We start from the raw sequence: 20,821 nt of genomic DNA, 5'->3' as shown, positions 1-20,821 counted from the left end.
AACATTGGGCCCTGTAGTTGAAAAATTACATTTTTTCCACTAAAACACCTAGCTAACACTAATACCCTGATTCCCCAAGAAAGGTGATTCAGAAACCTAGAACATTATTTGCTATTTTGTATTTTCTTTTGTAAGGAAAAAAAAAGCAAAGCAAAAGTAAATGGCTGACATGTAAATAAGGAAGAAAGCCAATAAATAAGACAAAATAATTTATTAACACATTACACTAAAGTTAAATTCATATATAAAACACACATTTCTGTGTATACAACAGGAACTTTCTGATAAACAAATATTATAGGAATTATTTAGAGGATACTTTGTAGCCAATATAATATAATATCTCCTTCAATGTCAGTATAATACGATAAACTCATCACTGACAATTCCAGTGTTGTATACTGTCATTTTATATTTATGAAGGCTCTGCATGAATGATATAATTAGTGAAAATGGACTGAAGGATTTAGGATTGGCGTAAAGTTGCGCTTAGCATTTGTGCACAATGCTGCTGTGCAATGGCTGTTTGGTGGCACAGGTTGTGGCCTTCCATTGAAGGCATACATTTGAAATTCTTGACAGTGTATACGGTAGACAGAAGGCTTGACTCCAGTGGTCACGGAGCCTAAAAGCGTTCGGCCCGGACTTTTTAATATCAGATCAGTGCGGGTCTGATACCACATAAATAGTAGATAAGGTGCAGTTACAGACAGCAACCCGTAAACAATGGGACAGGGCTCTGCCCCATACATTGCTGATGACCCGCAAATGCTAAAGTAGATAACAGCGGATTGGTGGGGATGCCTGATGTCAAACTACCTCCAATGAGAAATTGATGAGTTATACATAGGTCAGTTTGAAAGTCCTACAAACCCCTTTAATTTCACAACCCCACCCATGACCCCACAAAAATACCCAACAAGAGAACCATATTGAGAGATAATGAAGTAGACATAGATGCTTGAAGTTTTGGAAACATTAATTACACATATCAATAAAAAATATATATATTGCGCAAAACATTTTTGAATTTTTTAAAGTGACCAAACTGCTGACAACCAGCAACCGTGCTTGGAAGAATTATAAAAAAGCACTAATGTGATCAGCGACACAAAAGATCAATAGTGTTATATTAGTAATGATTGTACCACTGATAAACCAATAAACCTTAAGGGGTTTGCCCCTAGTTCTGTTTTTAGCCGTGCAGCAATTCCCTAGCGCTCCAGATGATTGACAGTTTAGACCAGGTGCATGGGTTTGCTGATGGCCAGTACTGTCCACTCTACGATGATGCAAAGTGAGGCAGGTTTGCCTCTGCAGCATCGGAAGAGTGCAGGAGCATAGTAAGCACTGTGCTCCTTACCAAGGAGGCTGACCACTTCTGATAAACTGAAGAAGTGGCTGATAACCTAGCCAATGACCAGTAAACCATAAGCTAAAAAATCTCTCTGTTCTTGAGAATGGGAAGGATTTTTAATAAGCGGTGAATTGCAAAGTTGCTAATTTTTACAAGTAATTTTACTCTTTTACTCCGTTAACCCTTGGCTATCAAGAGTGAAAACTGACGTGATGCCACCACACAGGGCTTCAGCAACTTCTCTTGAAAAAGTCTTTTAGAGAATATGTAACAAGGAAAGGATTGTTCCTTCCTTTTAGCGAATATCATGAGCCACAATAAATCATCATTGCCTTCAGCTCGAATCTGCAACATTCATAAAAACACTAAGGCTGGTTTCACATTAGCGCTTTTTTAGCGCAGCGCATCGTGCGTGTCCATGCGCATGCGCCCCTATGTTTAACATGGCGGGCTCATGGTCTAGCGTTTGCACGTTTTCGTGCGCATGCGTTTTTTGTAGTGTGCGCCTAGGCGCGCCCGATGCAACCTGTTGCATTTTTGGGTCCGTCCAACGGCATAAAAAAACGCATGCGCACACTAGCGCACGGAATGCGCAAAAATAACACATTGCAGTTTATGCGTTTGAAGTCGTATGCGTTTTAAAAGTTAACATGGCTACAAACTGGTTAAAACACATGTGCCCAAAAAACGCAAACGCATGCAAAATGCATGATGCGTTTTTGCATGCGTTTCTATTGCGCACAAAGCGCAGCGCTAAAAAACGCTAATGTGAAACTAGCCTAAATGCCCCTTCATTTCAATGGATTTCTTTTGATAACCTGTAATTTATCACAACAAGGATTAACTCTGCACGTAACCAAATATGTCAGTAGGGCCTTTCAGTAGGGAAAGCTAGCAATCCACTGGCCGCACTTGTTAGACAGGACACAGAGGAAAATGAAAAACTGTGTTTTCTCCTACCAATACATCCGGATCCAGCAGTTGTTCACCATGTTCCTTGCCTTTATTTAGTAGAAAAAGGGTGGCGTAACTGTTGGCTTATATTTCTCACAGTATCATTTTTGGGGGGATGGGGAGAGGGAGGAAGGGTGCCGGTGTTGGGGTGCTCTGCAGGTTCATATTACCAATGGTAGATTTGAGATGGGTAGCCAGTAGTTTGAGAAGATATTATCCGAAACAGACTATCTCATTTTTCAAATGTTTCACGTAAGTATGTAAGGTTATAAGTGACCCTCCACCCTGCAACTAAAAAGTGACTTGACGTTTGACGTGTATAAGTCACCCTACCTGGTGCCTTCCATTTGCCTCCAGCTGCCTCCTTCACTCATATTGACGTTCCCTTTCCCTGCTTCCATGATGGCCACTGCAGTAGCATGCAGATAGTATAAGCCATGTTTTCCCTGCCTTTCCAGTTGTTTAGAGTTATCACTGCAGATGCGACTGTGATTCCATTCTGGAAGCAGGAGAATTGGAACGTTGATCTGAGTGGATGCGCAGTGAGAGGCAAACAGAAGGTATCGGATAAAGAGTTATTCCTTTCCCTGATGGAGGATTTCTTTATGTAAAATATAAAGAATATATTACCTTGAGAAGTGGTTCACAAAATGTAATGTCATGGGTTCCATGTCATAGTAAATCATGACACTAGCTATGCATTTTGACATGGAACCTCCCAAAAACCCAAAGTCACAGACATAATCTAGTGAGTGATATGTAGGTCCTAACAAGTTTAAATATCTCACAGACGTCCTTTGCATATTGACATTGGCAATTTTCAGATCTATCAAGAAAAATTTGTAGATGATGATAAGGTCCTTCAAAAGTTCATTCTTTGGTTGGGAAGAGTTGGTCTCTTCAAGCAGTAAACAATATCAGGCTTACGACTGTCCAATGCCAACCAACAGTGCTATCAGAAATGCCAGGTTTCCACAAATGAAGATTATGAGTGCTGGGGTCTCTACCTGCATCTGCAACAGAAAATTATTTGATTACTTACATGCACTTTAAATGTGACAACTTAATTTCAACATCTCTTCAGTATATAAAGTAAAAAGCTCTTAAAGGTTTTAACAATTAATAAACAACTTTTACCATGCCTTCAGATTTTTTTAAAGCACCATTTTCTTTTATTTCACCTCAGAAAGTGTTATATCACTAAGGTTTATTCCCTGCCTGTAGCACAATCCTTATCAGTCGCCGTCTTCTGCTGTTCTCAGCGCCGCTTTGGTCGTCTTCTCTGCAGTTTGTGACCTGCCAGATCACTGCAGTATTTGCTCGGAGGAGAGGAATTCACTTCTCAATGTAAGTCTAAGAGAGGTATAACGATACAAAAAACGAGGTTCTCATAGACTTATATTGACAGTTTATGACTCTTACCTCTGACTTCCGGTCAGTCAGGAGCTGTGGTCACATGATGGCGAAACGAGACCAAAGCGGCACTGGGAACAGCAGAGGATGGTAAGTATGGTAAGTATTTTATTACAGGCAGGAATCGGACATTAGTGATCCCACTCCTGGGTGAGATAATAAAAAAAGTATATTTTGGAAGGTCCACTCACTTAGCTGCTCCCCGACGTATACACGGGCATGTTTGGTTATAGTCTCTGGGTGGTTTATTGCTTCATAAACCAATATGACCAAAATAGTAACAGAAAACAGCCATTCTGGCTCAAATGAAAACAAAAAGTCTACATTAAGCCCTTCCTAGTATAACTCCCACCGTCTGGGACAACTACAGGAGCTTCAGTCTGGATGCCTCTTCCCTCCCAAACCACAGACAGAAAAAAAAACTGGCTAGACATATAACATCCCAGCCACACCCTTGAGGTGTAGATATGGTGAGTAGGTGTCCCGCCCATCTCTTACCTACTCACCTACAAACCCATCCCATTACATGGCTGATTAAATTCTTCTGCACATAGCATGCTGAAGAGAAACTTTTGGGTTTCTAGATCACGGAAGAAAGCAGTCTTCGTGACACATACTGTATCTCCCCACATACACCGTGCCAGTGACCCTGTCACAATATATTTATATATTTTTTAAAGGGGATTTTTCAAAATTGAAAAAAAAATATTTCAAGGATATTTTCTACTGAACCAATGTTATTAAGTAATGCTCTACTATACGACTCTTGTTTTAGAAATGCAAAAAGATCACATAGACCATTCAGGATTAAGGGGGTGCAATAACTGGCCTGGCAACCAACGCTTGTAACTTCCCCCAAAGTCGTAATGTTTATTTTATAGTAGCATTATTTTAAGAGAAAGCTGCCAATCAGAGGTGCGAGCGGGGTTATACAGAGCTCAACATTTCGAGAACTTGTAGATCTACAGCAGATAAACAGTAATTTTATCAAAACTGCAGCAAGCAGCCCAGTAAGTGACACGTTGCTGGAATTAAGGTCTCTGCTTCTGCATCATGATGCTCTCAGATGGGGTAGGATAAACCTGGTGACAGATTCCTTATAACAGTAAGACAAGTGGTACTTTGCAGCATATAACAAAAGGGCTTTTTTTACTTGCAAACTTGAGAAATGTAAACCAAGCAAATGTAAGATTGGTTCTGACAATGTCCATGTAAAGTGTACCCTAAAATAGTTTTAATAATAAATATGTCACCTGGCAAAAAAAAAACCCAAGTCCTCATAGAGAGGAAGAATACAAATGTTATGGCTCCGGGAAGAAAGAGGTTAAGAAATGGCAATATAAAAAAAGTTACATCACAAAGGCAAAAATTGGTTGTGATCATAGGCACGGATGGAGAACGCTGAGTTAGTTTAGTTATGAGGCTTCCCATGAAATAAAAAAAAGTATTGCAACAACCCAGGAAGTAGAACGGATATAATTTATATCAAAATATTACATAGCTTACCTTTTTGTCTGGATTATCATATGTGCCTGTAGATAAAGAAGAAAAAACAGAAACCATGAGTGCTATTTGCATCCTCAGCTCTGCAGGCCATGGCAATCACATAAAAGGTTACATTTTAATAGCAAAATTAATGTCTAATTATATGTGCTTTCATAAATGTTGCAAAATAATCAAGAAATCAGGAAAATAATAAGATACAAGATGAAACAGACCCTGTATTATAACAATTGATACAGTAATCCAACCAGTATGGATATCTGTCTTTATAATAATTGGAATTTCATGGTAAATACTGGATCTAGAACATTTCCTTTTCTGGAGGCCAAATGGACAATGGCACAACATGTGGCTTGTGGAAAGGGTTAACTTTTTTGCCACTAATCTCTTCAATGGAACAACTACTTTAAGAATAAAAGCTTTTAATGGTGTCTTTACATACAATTGGGACTTTTAGTAGGCTAAAGTCTCCAGAATTACTGTGCAGAGAGCCAAAAACAGTTTTTCATGACTTGCACTACATATGTTATTTGTTTTAGACACTATGTAATGGGATAAAGGGACTGTTATGCAGTGTGTCTACATACAGTGGGGAAAAAAAGTATTTAGTCAGTCAGCAATAGTGCAAGTTCCACCACTTAAAAAGATGAGAGGCGTCTGTAATTTACATCATAGGTAGACCTCAACTATGGGAGACAAACTGAGAAAAAAAAATCCAGAAAATCACATTGTCTGTTTTTTTTTCATTTTAGTTGCATATTATGGTGGAAAATAAGTATTTGGTCAGAAACAAGCAATCAAGATTTCTGGCTCTCACAGACCTGTAACTACTTCTTTAAGAGTCTCCTCTTTCCTCCACTCATTACCTGTAGTAATGGCACCTGTTTAAACTTGTTATCAGTATAAAAAGACACCTGTGCACACCCTCAAACAGTCTGACTCCAAACTCCACTATGGTGAAGACCAAAGAGCTGTCAAAGGACACCAGAAACAAAATTGTAGCCCTGCACCAGGCTGGGAAGACTGAATCTGCAATAGCCAACCAGCTTGGAGTGAAGAAATCAAATGTGGGAGCAATAATTAGAAAATGGAAGACATACAAGACCACTGATAATCTCCCTCGATCTGGTGCTCCACGCAAAATCCCACCCCGTGGGGTCAGAATGATCACAAGAACGGTGAGCAAAAATCCCAGAACCACGCGGGGGGACCTAGTGAATGAACTGCAGAGAGCTGGGACCAATGTAACAAGGCCTACCATAAGTAACACACTACGCCACCATGGACTCAGATCCTGCAGTGCCAGACGTGTCCCACTGCTTAAGCCTGTACATGTCCGGGCCCGTCTGAAGTTTGCTAGATAGCATTTGGATGATCCAGAGGAGTTTTGGGAGAATGTCCTATGGTCTGATGAAACCAAACTGGAACTGTTTGGTAGAAACACAACTTGTCGTGTTTGGAGGAAAAAGAATACTGAGTTGCATCCATCAAACACCATACCTACTGTAAAGCATGGTGGTGGAAACATCATGCTTTGGGGCTGTTTCTCTGCAAAGGGGCCAGGACGACTGATCCGGGTACATGAAAGAATGAATGGGGCCATGTATCGTGAGATTTTGAGTGCAAACCTCCTTCCATCAGCAAGGGCATTGAAGATGAAACGTGGCTGGGTCTTTCAACATGACAATGATCCAAAGCACACCGCCAGGGCAACGAAGGAGTGGCTTCGTAAGAAGCATTTCAAGGTCCTGGAGTGGCCTAGCCAGTCTCCAGATCTCAACCCTATAGAAAACCTTTGGAGGGAGTTGAAAGTCCGTGTTGCCAAGCGAAAAGCCAAAAACATCACTGCTCTAGAGGAGATCTGCATGGAGGAATGGGCCAACATACCAACAACAGTGTGTGGCAACCTTGTGAAGACTTACAGAAAACGTTTGACCTCTGTCATTGCCAACAAAGGATATATCACAAAGTATTGAGATGAAATTTTGTTTCTGACCAAATACTTATTTTCCACCATAATATGCAAATAAAATGAAAAAAAAAACAGACAATGTGATTTTCTGGATTTTTTTTCCTCAGTTTGTCTCCCATAGTTGAGGTCTACCTATGATGTAAATTACAGACGCCTCTCATCTTTTTAAGTGGTGGAACTTGCACTATTGCTGACTTACTAAATACTTTTTTTCCCCACTGTATGACCATACAACTGCTGGTGGTTCCAGGGGCACGGGGGACATGACAGGTTTCCTTTAAATAATATGCAAGTAAGCAGTAATGATATTAATATGCAAATAAATAATAAGCAAAGTTTAATACTTAGATGGAAAGCGTTTTAATGTTGTCCACGATCAATACATCAATTGCACAACAAACGTTTCGGTGATATTCTGACCTTCTTCAGTGTACTGACTGTTAATGTAAGGCACTAGTATGGACAAAAGCTTCAAAGTTATTGTAGATGTGGCACCTAATGGCACAAAAGAATTGGTAAGGATAGCCAGGAGAATTATAAGGCCACGGTCCTAGGTCTATGGCATGAAGTAGAGTAACAGCCTGACGAACATGGACATCTGAGGCCATAGGGACACGCACCCACACTGGACACTAATGTCTGATTACTACCGGTGGATGCCAGGTCCATTTGATATACAATAGTAACTCTACTTCATGCCATAGACCTAGGACCGTGGCCTTATAATTCTCCTGGCTGTCCTTACCAATTCAATTGTGTCATTAGGTGCCACATCTACAATAACTTTGAAGCTTTTGTCCATACTAGTGCCTTACATTAGCAGTCGGAACACTGAAGAAGGTCAGGATATGATGGAAAAGTTTGTTATGCAATTGATGTACTGATTGTGGACAACATTAAAGCACTTTTGAACGCTTAAGTTGAGTGCCAAGGTCTTTTACGCTATCCTTTTGGTTGGGGACCATACTTGTGTTCTTTCACGGTAGTGCCACGTTTTGCTTTTCCATAACATAGATGGAAACCCCAGAAAAGTAGATCAAGAAGATGTAGATGAGGCAATTGCGAAACACATGTCAGGTGTTCTTGGTGGGTGACCCTTTACTTTATGCTGTCACCTTTCACTGCTTTTTTGACCAGTAATTCATATAATTATCTATTTTTTATTTGGCTTTTTGACGTATCCTTCTCAGTTGATTATTGCACTTTGCAAATGTCTATTTATTCGTTCCTCAAATATATATATATTGTCAGTGTTGAACTTTTTACACCTATTTGCTTTTTTACACTTATAATTTTCAACTAATTTATCCAATTTTATGTGCCTGTTGTGTACAAGATCTTATTTATGCTTTTTAGTCTGTTTCTTCATAAAATTTGCTTTTTAATATGAATGTGTACTTGCCCTATTGGATTGCATTGATACCATTATGCATTTGGTCCCATCTATTTAGCTAGTATGTCACAATTTAGGTTTTGTCACATCTGTCTGAGGCCACAGTCCTCACACAAGCCACTCTAACTGGTAGATTCCAGAGAAACCTTGATACCCTTTAACACCTTGTGATGTACCAGTGAGTGGTATTAGCAGGAATTGGTGTGTATGGCACACAGAAGTCTGTTGCGATCTGAATCCAGGACAGGTTGCTGGGGTTTTTAGTCCCACAAGCCTGTATTCTTAGAAAAGGGCTGCATTTAGGGTTAACCAGAAGTGATGGGTGGGACTGGTTAACCACGCACCTCCGAAGGGGTGTGCTCCTATGATGTCAGGAAGGTCCTATATGTCTTCCTGTGTGCAGCACATGGTAGAGGCCATGTGTGAGACTGGAGCTGGCGAGTGCTCCTTTCAGTCCAGGAAGCATTGAGGGTCTGGGCTACTGAGAGGACCTGTATGAAGCCAGGCTGGGAAACCTGAGGAGCAACTGTTAAGCAGGTAACCCAGAGCCTAGGGAACTGTGTGTGTTTGGCTCCAGACCGAGCCTGGATACTGGACTCTAACCGAGTGTGGCCACGGGCCTGATGGAGTAGAGCCCTGTTATGGACACTATTGTATTGTTTGCCGGATGTGAAGGCTGTTTACTTTGTGGCTTTGTGGCTTGTCAACATGTAGTTTGGCAAATTCCAGTCTGGCTTTTTTATGATTTTTTTCCAACACTGGTGTCCTCCTTGGTCGTCTCCATGAAATCCACTTTGGTCCATACCACGACGGATGGTGCGATTTGACACTGATGTTCTTTGAGCTTGAAGTTCACCTTTAATCTGTTTAGAAGTTTTTCTGGGCTCTTTTGTTACCATTCATATTATCTGTCTCTTTGATTTGTCATCAATTTTCCTCCTGTGGCCACGTACAGGGAGGTTGGCTACAGTCCCATGGAGCTTAAATTTCTGAATAATATGTGCAACTGTAGTCAGAGGAACATCAAGCTGCTTGGAGATGGTCTTATAACTTTTACTTTTAACATGTTTGTCTAGAATTTTCTTTCTAATCTCCTGAGACAACTCTTTCCTTCGCTTCCTCTGGTCCATGTTGAGTGTGATACACACCATGTGACCAAACAGCACAGTGAATATCTGTAGACCTCTATACAGACTCACTCACTGATTTCAAGATTGTAGACACCTGTGATGCTAATTAGTGGACACACCTTGATTTAACATGTCCCTTATGTCACATTATTTTCAGGGGTACCATCATTTCTGTCCAGGCCTATTTCATGCGTTTTATTTTTTTTAAAATTCTGTGGAAGCATGGTTGAAAAGCAATGTCTGACTTTCATTTGTGCAGCCAGATGTTGGAGGAAACATTAAGGAAATATTAAATGCCCTACATACACTGCATTTTTTTGGTGGCTTTTTTTAACTTAATTATAGTACAAGCACTCAGCAATCAACATGTTTGAAATTGAATCAAATGGCCAACATATGTTTGCGTAATCTGTTCTGACGCTTTAGACTTCTGAGTGAGGGGAGCTCCCGAGCTGTGGCTTTGGTACCATATATTCCATTAATAAATTAATTCATAAACATCAAATATTGATTATTAAGATTTATTACGTTACTTACTATTTGTCTTTAGTCGCATGTTGCTTTCCAGGATAATATAAAAGAGGACTTCCCATGCGAAAAACCCTCCCATCAACTTTGGCATCCATTGTGTTGGTGTTGAATCCACAAGCTCAAGGCCAAGAAAGATGGCAGCCACTAAGAGTGAACATGATAGTAGGAGTAGAAATACAGTAAATGAATGTGTGTTAACGTCTTGTATTCAACAATATTCCCCTAATATATATTCTCTGCATATATTGTTATTATTTTACCTGCTAGGATTTTTATCACAAGTGCATTTATACGATGCCCCCAGTTAAAGATGAAGCGTCTAAAATTTGAAAAAGAAGCAAACATTTACAATCTTCATTCCTAGATACAGTATCCAAAGTGCGACAGACTTAAACCTGAAAGAGCTAAATAAAATAATTGACAACTGGATGTTATCATTCTCTCTGTCAATAAACTGTGTCCTCTCTTAGGCTGGGGTCATACTTGCGAGTGCAATGCGAGAAACTCGCTCGAGTCTCTCGCCTCAATACCCGGCACTGCCGCCGGCACTAGGACAGGAGTGTGCGGCTGCATGTATTTCTATACAGCTGAACATTCCGGTCAAGATATTGAGGCGAGAGACTCACGCAAGTTTCTTGCTCTGAACTCGCAAGTGTGACCCCGGCCTTAGACTGATACCGGGAACACTGATTGTACAATGTTACAATTTGGAGAGAAGCATTCCATTTGCATGGATGGTTCCCCTCCATTTTAAAAGCACAAAGGCCCTAATTAATCAAAGCTTTAGTATCAGAAACTGGCTTAAAAAGTCTCAGAATTTTTGAGCAGTGCAACTTTTGCTGTTTTAACTCCATGGGGGTGGGATGGGCATGGCGACCCAAGATTTGTGGTGAGGCTCACATGGAGTCACACGACACTTTAAGTTTCACTTGATTCATTAAGAGAGGCATGTGCTTCTTAATGAGTCAGGCGCCTCGCACTTCACCCAGATCCCTCATCAAGACTGGTATGAAAAATGCTGTTCTTGATAAATAGGGCCATAGTTAGCAAAATCAAGAATGGTTAGTCTGGCTTTGCTCTTATGTTTTTGGATACCTTAACATCTTAGGCCTGTTTCACCCTTCCGTTGTTGTCTGTCAGTTGTTATCCGCGAAAATGGCGGAAAACGGATCCGTGATCGTTGTGAGATCAACGGGTGTCACCGGATCGTTCTTTTGATGGATCCGGTGAAAGTGAAATTTTAAAGGAAGAGAGAGAGAGAATTAATTTTTTTCTATGATCCCTGAACGGCATTACTGGGTTAAAAATGATCCCGGAGCAAAGCTTCCGGGCATGCGGACATGAAAATAGCGGACTGTCAAGAAGAAAAAACGTTGCAATGTCCGTCTCATATGCCAGGGAGCCACAAAAATTTTGGCGGATCTGTCAAAAAAATGGGGGTGACGGACGACCGTCAGTCAAGATCCGCCAATAATGTAAATCTATGTGGAAAAAACGGATCCGCCCCTTTTTTGGCGGATCCGTTTTTTTCAAAAATTGGCGGATTATGACTGACGTGAAAAAACTGAAGTGTGAAAGAGGCCTTACAAGTATCTTGTTCATGGTGTTTTTGTCTCATTAAACAGGTACATTTCCCCTCCAAGTTTTTTATGCTTTTCAGATTCTAGTAATCACAGGAGAATTGTAAGATAAGTCATGTTACTAAGCAACTGCCAAGAAAGATTTACCTTTTACTCTTAGGATCTGGGCGGAAAAAAGCTGCAATGGGTTGGAAAAATGACAGAATCATAACTATACAGCCAAGGACTGGATGGACTCCCTGTGCAGAAAAGGAAAAAGAACAGAGCTTCCATCATATTGTAGTCACATATGCTACCCATGATCTTGAAATATGTTGTTATAGGGAAGCATGGTGGCTCAATGGTTAGCATAGTGGCTTTGCAGCACTGGGCTCCTGGGTTCAAATCCCACTGAGGACAGCATATGCAATGAGTTTGTATGTTCTTGTGTTTGAGTGGATTTCCATCCACGCTCCAAAGACATACTTATAGGAAGCTTAGATTGTGATCCCCAATGGGGACAGCAGTGAAAATAGCTTTAAAGTACTGGAGAATATGATTGTGCTATATTACTAAGCAAAATAAATGCATTTGACCAAGATGTCATTGCAAATTAAGCAGGGAATAAGAGCCCCATAGAATACAACTATTATGCTCATCCCCATAATAAGAACCTATTTTAGACCCATGAGTAGAGATGGGCGGACCCCTGGATGCTTGGGTCCAGCAGGTTCAGCCGAACAGTTACAAAAAGTTCGGGTTCGGGTACCAGAACAGTACCCGGACTCGAACCCGACCCCATTCACTTGAATGAGGGACCCGAACATCCAGTGTTTACCGTGCTGTTATGTGCATGACAAAGCGGCAAACACCGCTTCTGATAGGTGGAGAAATCATCCCACTGGTCAGAGATTCGCGGTTCCCACGCTGTCAAAAGACAGCGTGAGTGCTCAGCTGTGATCAGAGGTATAAAGCTTACCTCTAGTCATTGGTGTCAGCGAATGGGACTACTGCTCCCATCATCTGACACCTGCTGCCATTAATAACAGCGAGAGCAGGGGCAGCTGATGGGTGTGTTCATCAGCTGCTCTTGCACTGTAAATAAAAAATTAAAAAAAATGGAGTGGGTTCCCCTGTATTTCTGAAAACCAGTCAGGCAAAACTCACAGCTGGAGTCAGCTTCAGCATGGTTGGCTATCAAGAATAGAGTGGTACCCATGCCATATTTTTTAATTATTTAAATAAATAATTTTAAAAAACGACTTGGGGTCCCCCCATTTTTGACAAGCAGCCTTGCTAAAGCAGGCAGCTGGGGGCTGGTATTCTCAGGCTGGTAAGGGGCCGTGGATATTGGCCCCCCAGCCCAAAAATAGCAGCCCGCAGCCGCCCAGAAAAGACACATCTATTAGATGCACCAATTTTGGCACTTTGCCCGGCTCTTCCCACTTGACCTGTAGCTGTGGCAAGTGGGGTAATATTTGTGGGATTGATGTAACCTTTGTATTATTAGGTGGCATCAAGCCCACGGCTTAGTAATGGAGAGGCTTCTATAAGACACCCATCCATTACTAATTCTATAGTTGTATGGTAAATAAAGACACAGTCCGAATAAAGTCATTTATTAGAAATAAGACTAAACACACTTTTTCTTTTTTTTATTTAAAAATAACACAGTTATACTCACCTAACGCCTAATTAAACCAAAGCCCTCATTCTCCTGTAATAAAATTAAAATAAAAAAGCAACAATATACCATACCTGTGTCGTTCTGTCTCACGCCATAATCCTTGTCTGGGGTAAAAACAGTATTCAACCTGGACGGTGCCAAGATGCGACCGTCCAGGCTGAGAAGCACTGGGGAATGAGCTGTTGGGAGCGCAGCGTCAGTGACCGGTGGTGATGTCATTGAGGTTACTTCCGGTCACTGAGGCTCCGTTCCCAGCTGGGCTGAATTACTGTGACCTCAGTAATATCCCTGCTAGCACTGTGAGAAAAACTCTCACGCTGCTAGTGGGGATCTCTTTTGACAGTGTGGGAACCGCGGCTCTCTGACCAGCAGGGATGGTTTCCACCGCCAATCAGAAGCGGCATTTGCCACGCTGTCATGCACATGATAGCATGACAAACACCTGGTGTTCAGGCAGCCGAACCTGAACAGTACCACGGACTTCCTGGTGAAGTTCATGTTCGGTGTCCGTGCCCGAACAGTAGGTGTTCGGTACGGACGCCAAACTTTACCCATGAGTAAATAGGGTCGCTTACAACATACATAACCCAAAAGAGGGGAAGCAAACAAAAAGCCTATAATAGTAAAAAAAAATAGAACAAAATAAACAAAGTTTTTTGACGAATAAATAAAACTAGATGTGTATTTCCTGAAGGAAGTACAGATAGTGCTTTGAAATGGTGCCTGGGCTGCCCCATCAAGAGAGACTTGCCTGCTGCCCCTGCAAGACTTTCAACTCAGGATCTGTTTTAACTGTGGGTGCCTCTCAGGGGCCACTTTGGCCTGTGGGGCCCCTCAGGGTCTGATTTGGTGGGTGGGGCCCCTCAGGATCCGATTCGGTGGTTTGGGCTCTTCAGGGATTGAATTGGTGGACGGGATCCCCCAGGATCCGATTCAGTGGCCTGGGCTCCTCAGGGCTTGAATTGGTGGACTGGATCTCTCAGGGTCTGATTTTGTGGGCGGGTCCGCTCTGGGTCAGATTTGGTGGGCGGGGCCCCTCAGGGTCCGATTTGGTGGGCGGGGCCCCTCGGTCTGATTTGGTGGGCGGGGCCCCTCAGGGTCCGATTTGGTGGGAGGGGCCCCTCAGGGTCCAATTAGGTGGGAGGGGCCCCTCAGGGTCCGATTTGGTGGGTGGGCCCCTCAGGGTCCGATTTGGTGGGCGGGGCCCTTCAGGGCCCGATTTGGTGGCTGGGGCCCCTCAGGGTCCGATTTGGTGGTCTGAGCCCATCAGGGTCCGATTTGGTGGACGGGGCCCCTCAGGATCCGATTTGGTGGGCGGGGCCCCTCAGGGTCCGATTTGGTGGGCGGGGCCCCTCAGGGTCTGATTTGGTGTGTGGGGCCCCTCAGGGTCCGATTTGGCGGGTGGGGCCCCTCACGGTCCGATTTGGAGGCCGGGGCCCCTCAGGGTCCGATTTGGTGGCCAGGGCCCCTCAGGGCCCGATTTGGTGGGCGGGGCCACTCTGGGTCCGATTTGGAGGCCTGGGTGGCTCAGCCTCCAATTTGGAGGCCAGGGTTGATCAGATTTGCATTTGTGCTTTGGGTTTCACTTTAAGAGCTGATATTATCTGGCAGAAACTGTGTCCTGCTGGGGTCATGTAAAGTTCGTAGGCGTTGGCTTAGTAACTGGGTGTGCCTGCGCATATCAATGAGCTTAACTGCCATTTGAATCGCCTCACGACTGCCCAATGTAGTCCTATGGCAAAATTTTCCCATTGAAATGCATTGAGACAATGCATTCCACTGACGGGAAAAAAAATGTTCAAACGCAAATTGCGCAAAAACTACAAATCTGATCGACACGAAAAATACTTAGGCTGAGTTCACACGTGGCGTTTTTTTCGCGTTTCCGCGGCGGTTTTAACTGCGCGATTTTGCTGCGAAAATGCGAAAAATAAGCATCCCATGCATTCCTATGGGATTCCGCAATGCTGTGCTAATGGCTGCGGTTTTTACTGCGGCGGAATCGCTTCACAGTAAAAAACGCAGCATGCTCATTAATTTCACGGAATCGCGGCGAACCCGCACCCATAGGAATGCATTGTTCTGCTTACTTTCCGCATGTGGCTGTGCACACCATGCGAAAAGTAAACAGAACATTTGTGGATGGTACCCATGGTCCGGAGGAGAGGAGACTGTCCTCCGGGCTTTGGGTACCATATCTCTGTAAGAAATAGAATTTAAATTAAAAAATATTGTTATTCTCACCTTCCGACGTCCCGCGCAGCCTTCCCCCCTCTCTCCACGCTCCCGGTCCCAGTAAGCCTTTGCGAGCGATGACGTCCATTCTCGCGGGATCGCGAAGTCTCGTGGTCATCGCGAATGACCGCGAGACGTTGCGATCCCGCGAGAACGGACGTCATCGTGGTAATTCTCGCAAAGGATTACTGAGACCGGGAGCGTGGAGAGAGGCGGGAAGGCTGCGCGGGACGTCGGAAGGTGAGAATAACAATATATATATTTTTTAAATTATTTTTTTCATTCTATCTTTTACTATTGATGCCGCATAGGCGGCCTCAATAGTAAAAAGTTGGTCACACTCGTCAAACACTATGTTTGACGAGTGTGACCAACCTGTCAATCAGTTCTCCCAGCGATGCTCCAGATCGCTTGGAAAACGCTAGCAATTCTGCAAGCTAATTACGCTTGCAAAATGCTAGTTTTTCCGCAGGAAAATCGCAGGAATTTAAAATGCGATTTTCCCGCGGAATGGAATTCCGGAATTCTTGCGGTAATTTCCGCAAAAGTTCTGTTACGTGTGAACCCAGCATTGGCACACCTCTCGTGGACGCTGGCTTCTAAAGGACGCCTCAACGGAGTCTGTGCGTGTAGCGGTTCGGGCCGCATTAATTGCGGAAATCAACTGAATAATAATAAGAAGAATAAGTTAGCAGCGTTCGGATTACATGATAGTGCTTTTTTCAAAGCACTATAATCAATAAAAGAAAGTATAAAGGAAGAAACATACAGAGAATGTTGTGCCGTAACAATCACCACATGTAAGTAGAGTATTCACCAGAAATGGTATTAATGAAGCAAAAAATAGACCTGGGGCATTTGTGGCCCCAGGAAGAAGCCATAGCATTGCAGCACAGAATTCTGTGCACGTTTCTCCCTTTATACTTTCTTTTATTGATTGATTGTATGTATTTTTCAATAAAGCTTTGGTACATTTTTACTATTATGGGCTTTTGTTTGCCTCCCCTCTTTTGGGTTATCCTCCATATAATACGATACTAATTAATTTTTTATTGTTAACAAAATGATCGCAACAGGAACTTTAAATAGAACCTGTCAGCAGAGTTAGATCCTAAACTAACGTCATCTATGTAAAGCATTTGAAATATTGATGACATCCACACGTTTGCATTATAAGTTCATTTCTCCATTTTCTAGAAATCCATTTCTGAATATTTGTGCAAATGAGCCACAGGTGCAGGGGTCTTGGCCTTCACTTACAGCTCTCTGGCCTCTTTTACCGACAGTTCACTCTTCTTGGTGACCTGCTCCCCCGCCACCAGAGATCTTGTGCAAGCACCATCATTACCAGGGGAAAGAGCCAAATGATCTGCACTTATGCTTTCCCCCAGGAATGACAGCACCTATGCAAGATCTCGGGCAGCAAGCAGGTCACAGAGTAGAGTGACCTGTCAGTCACTAACAGGAGGCCGATAGCAGGCAGGGAAAGAGGGAGAGAGACAGGAGAGCTGTCAGTGCTGGCCATGCTGTCTGCACTTGACAGCTCATTTGCATCAACAATCCCCAATCATTTTCTACAAAACAGAGAAACGGATTTATAATACAAAGATATGGACGTCATCAACATTTCAGATACTTTACATAGATGACACTAGTTTAGGGTCTAAAAATCTGCTGACCAGGTTCCCTTTGACTTTTGTTAAAGACTAGTAATGTCCATATTATTCAACTCCCATGTAAAGCATTTGCATAGAAGGCCACAATTCTACTTTTTTTTTTTTTATCAAACTGTCCTACAAACTAATCCAGAAGTGGGGTATGATTTATATAAAATGCAATAAGAGAGTTGTTTTTGCATTTGTAGGACACTGTGGTAAAAAAAAATGCCTAAGAGGTAAAGTCCTGCAATTTGAAATTAAAAGTTAGGCCTGTTTCACATTTCCGTTGTCGGCCGTCAGCTGAAATCCGCCAAAGGTAAAAAGCAACTGATCCGTCTGCGGTTATTGACATACGGATGTCAGCGGACCACTTTTTAGGGCGGATCCGCGGGAGCTGCAAATTGCCGTAATTTAAAGCTACCGCGGCCTGGAAAAGGAGAGAGAGAGAGTTTTTGCCCATCCCAGGACGGTATTTCATGGTTAAAATGTTTCCCGGGGCAAGGCTTCCGGGCATGCACACTTAAAAATAGCGGACCGTCAATCCAAAAAAAATTTCAGGGTCCATCAGTTCCGCCCGGGAACCGCTAAAATTCTCACGGATCCGTCAAAAAACGGAACCAACGGACGACCGTCAGTGAACATCCGCCACTAATGCAAGTCTATGGGGGAAAAAAGTGGATCCGCCAAAAAAGAGGCGGATCCGTTTTTTTTCACAAACTGGCGGATCTTGACTTACGTCAAAAAACGGAAATGTGAAACAGGCCTTAGATATGCATTTCCATTTGGTTTATTTAATTTGAAATCATTTCAAATTTCTAAATTTAAAGTTATTTTTTAATTTTTTTTCATTAGTTATTTTTTTTGTAGAACATACTTACACCACTCCAATCAGACACCTCTACAAACACCATGATAAATGCTATGATGGTGAGAATCACTGTTAAGATCATAAGATAGAAGTGAGCCTGCAAAGAAAAAAAAAAAGAATGGTCTATAAGGTGTTACAGAAAGTAAAACTATATAATAGTGATCCCAGAACTGACTGTATATAGGAAAGCTCTTTATATGTGTTTTTACTGTGTTAGAAACATTCTAATCCTGTAAGATTTTTAGAGATTAGTTTTAGGTCTCTGGTTAGAAGTACTTCTGTGTTTTTGTGCATTTCACACCATATCCTTTACTGTGATTTGACAGATTGGTTGAATCGTAGTGACAATATGTAACAACCAACTACAATCTGTTTGCATTTTATTACCTGTGTGTTAAAAATATAAAGTTACATTCTAATTGGTTGCTATTTGGCTCAACACATGGCAGAAATTATAGTGTGGAGGCAGGAACAGGTGTTTCTAACAGGATACTGTGATATAAACCAGTAATAACTTGGCATCACATTTTTAACTATTTTTTTCAGGGAGTTGTCCTTTAAGCATGAGACTTTCCCTCTTATTAATCATACCCTAACTAGTGATGAGTGGATCTGGGAGTTTCCAATTTGCCAAATTGTACAGATTTTGCCAGAAAATTTAATTTGCAGGTAAACAATCTATTGTGAATTGAATGTTCCTTATTATTCTCTGCTGAGAACTCTCCAGACTCCAGATCATAATAAACCTAAAATGAAAAAACAGAAAACGAATACTCACCTCACTGCTCACCGTCTCTCCACTCCCGCAACTTCCTGCCCGCAATCCGGTACTCAGCGCCTCTTTTTTCTGTCATCATGCACTGCATCTCCAGCTCCTTCACTCTAGACCTGAACTTTTTGGTGTGACCAGGCCTCGGACATTCCTGCGCACTGTAAGGCCATGACATATGTCATAACATCACAATGTACACTGCATCGGCATGCTTGGTTACACCCAGAAGTCCAGTCCTAGAGTGAAGAGGGCAGAGATTTGGTGTAAGACAGCGAAAAGAAAAGGCACAGAGGATCCGATGGCGGCAGGGAGCAATGGGATGGCCAGACAGGTGAACGATGAATTGAGTATTATTTTTTTTTTTACTTTTTCCCACCCGGCCCTATAAATTTCAGGTGATCTATTTTTGCTAAAATTTGTGCAGAGCGAATTACAAAAAGTCTATATTCTGAAGCACACAGATTTTTGTTAAACTTGAGGAGAATTCAATTTAACTTAAAGATATTTGCTCATCTCTAAAAGCCCCTTTACATTTAGCGATGCACCAGCGATCCCGACCACGATACGACCCGGTCAGGATCGCTGGTGCATCGCTAAATGGTCGCTAGTGAGCTGCCAAACAGGCAGATCTCACTAGCAATGTAGCGACGCAGCAGCGGTCATACTTACCTTTCAGACACGGCGATCCTGACGTCCTCCGCCCGCGTCCACGCGTCTCTCGTCAGCGCCAGCAGGAAGCGGCCGACGAGAAATTGACCCGTCCGATCTCGCGCGATCAGCGATAATCAGCGGGGGAGCTGGTTGGAGGTAAGGGCCCCGTCACACATAGCGATCTCGCTAGCGAGATCGCTGCTGAGTCACAGGTTTTGTGATGTAACAGCGATCTCACCAGCGAGATCGCTGTGTGTGACAGCGATCAGCGACCGGCCCCCCTGCTGGTATCGCTGATCTCTGTAGGAAAGCCCTGGACATTTTTTTGGTCTCTGGTCTCCCGCTGGCCAGCACGCATAAATGCATGTGACAGGCGGGAGACCAGCGATCAGCTGGTAACTAAGGTAAATGCAGGGTTTCTAAGCACTGCGCTGTGCTTAGAAACGCTCTGTGTACCCTAGTTACCAGCGCGCTGATGCAGGGAGCTGGTAACTAAGGTACACATCGGGTTTCTAAGTGACGCACGTCCCTTAGAAACCCGATGTGTACCTTAGTTACCAGCTCCCTGCATCAGCGCGCTGGTAACTAAAGTACACAGCGACGTCGCGCGCTCGGCGTCGCTGGTCCTGATCGCTGGTGAAGCTGTCTGTTTGACAGCTCACCAGAGATCATGTAGCGACTCACCAGCGATCCTGACACGTTGATATCATTGTCGGGATCGCTGGTGAGTCGCTATGTGTGAAAGGGGCCCTAAGTATCACACATAGCGATATCGCTGCTGTGTCACAAAATCGGTGACGCTTTAGCGATATTGCTAGCGATATCGCTATGTGTAAAGCCCCCTTATTCCTGACCATTTTTTAACTAATTAACAGCATTTTTCCCCTACTACTGTTAATGGGGCAATTTGCTTACCTTAATGGAATGTGTCGTCAGAAAATAACATATGGTTTAAATCAACTTTTTGATGCTTTTCTCACTGCAGTTCTTAAATAGATGCACCTGGCTAGCTTTGGCTAAGAACCAGGAAATGTATAAGTCTGTGTAAAGCCCCCTTCACACATAGTGATATCGCTAAAGCGTCACCGATTTTGTGACGCAACAGCGACATCGGTAGCGATCTCGCTACATGTGACAC

General features: G+C 42.8%; 1 protein-coding gene and 1 long non-coding RNA gene across 5 annotated transcripts in view; one reads left to right on the top strand and one right to left on the bottom strand.

The window, feature by feature from the left end:
• LOC141085957 (uncharacterized) overlaps positions 1 to 20,821 on the top strand; it is a 102,121-nt gene that overhangs the window by 62,441 nt on the left and 18,859 nt on the right. The window lies entirely within an intron of this gene.
• The window catches only part of LOC141085954 (putative ferric-chelate reductase 1), a 51,566-nt gene continuing 30,939 nt past the window's right edge, over positions 195 to 20,821 (bottom strand). For all 4 annotated transcript variants that reach the window (XM_073571631.1, XM_073571632.1, XM_073571630.1 and 1 more), the window contains 6 exons: positions 18,271 to 18,357; positions 11,981 to 12,072; positions 10,514 to 10,572; positions 10,260 to 10,397; positions 5,231 to 5,256; positions 195 to 3,324 (listed from right to left, as the gene is read on the bottom strand). In XM_073571631.1, coding sequence (XP_073427732.1) covers positions 3,235 to 3,324; positions 5,231 to 5,256; positions 10,260 to 10,397; positions 10,514 to 10,572; positions 11,981 to 12,072; positions 18,271 to 18,357 — 492 coding nt within the window. In that variant the 3' untranslated portion in view covers positions 195 to 3,234. The remainder of the gene's footprint in view (positions 3,325 to 5,230; positions 5,257 to 10,259; positions 10,398 to 10,513; positions 10,573 to 11,980; positions 12,073 to 18,270; positions 18,358 to 20,821) is intronic.

The sequence above is a fragment of the Dendrobates tinctorius genome, unplaced genomic scaffold (assembly GCF_039654945.1).
Source record: "Dendrobates tinctorius isolate UK_male_01 unplaced genomic scaffold, ASM3965494v1 ptg000029l, whole genome shotgun sequence".
Lineage (NCBI taxonomy): Eukaryota > Metazoa > Chordata > Amphibia > Anura > Dendrobatidae > Dendrobates > Dendrobates tinctorius.
Note: the sequence above shows the minus strand (reverse complement) of the source record. Positions and strands in the feature narration are given on the sequence as shown.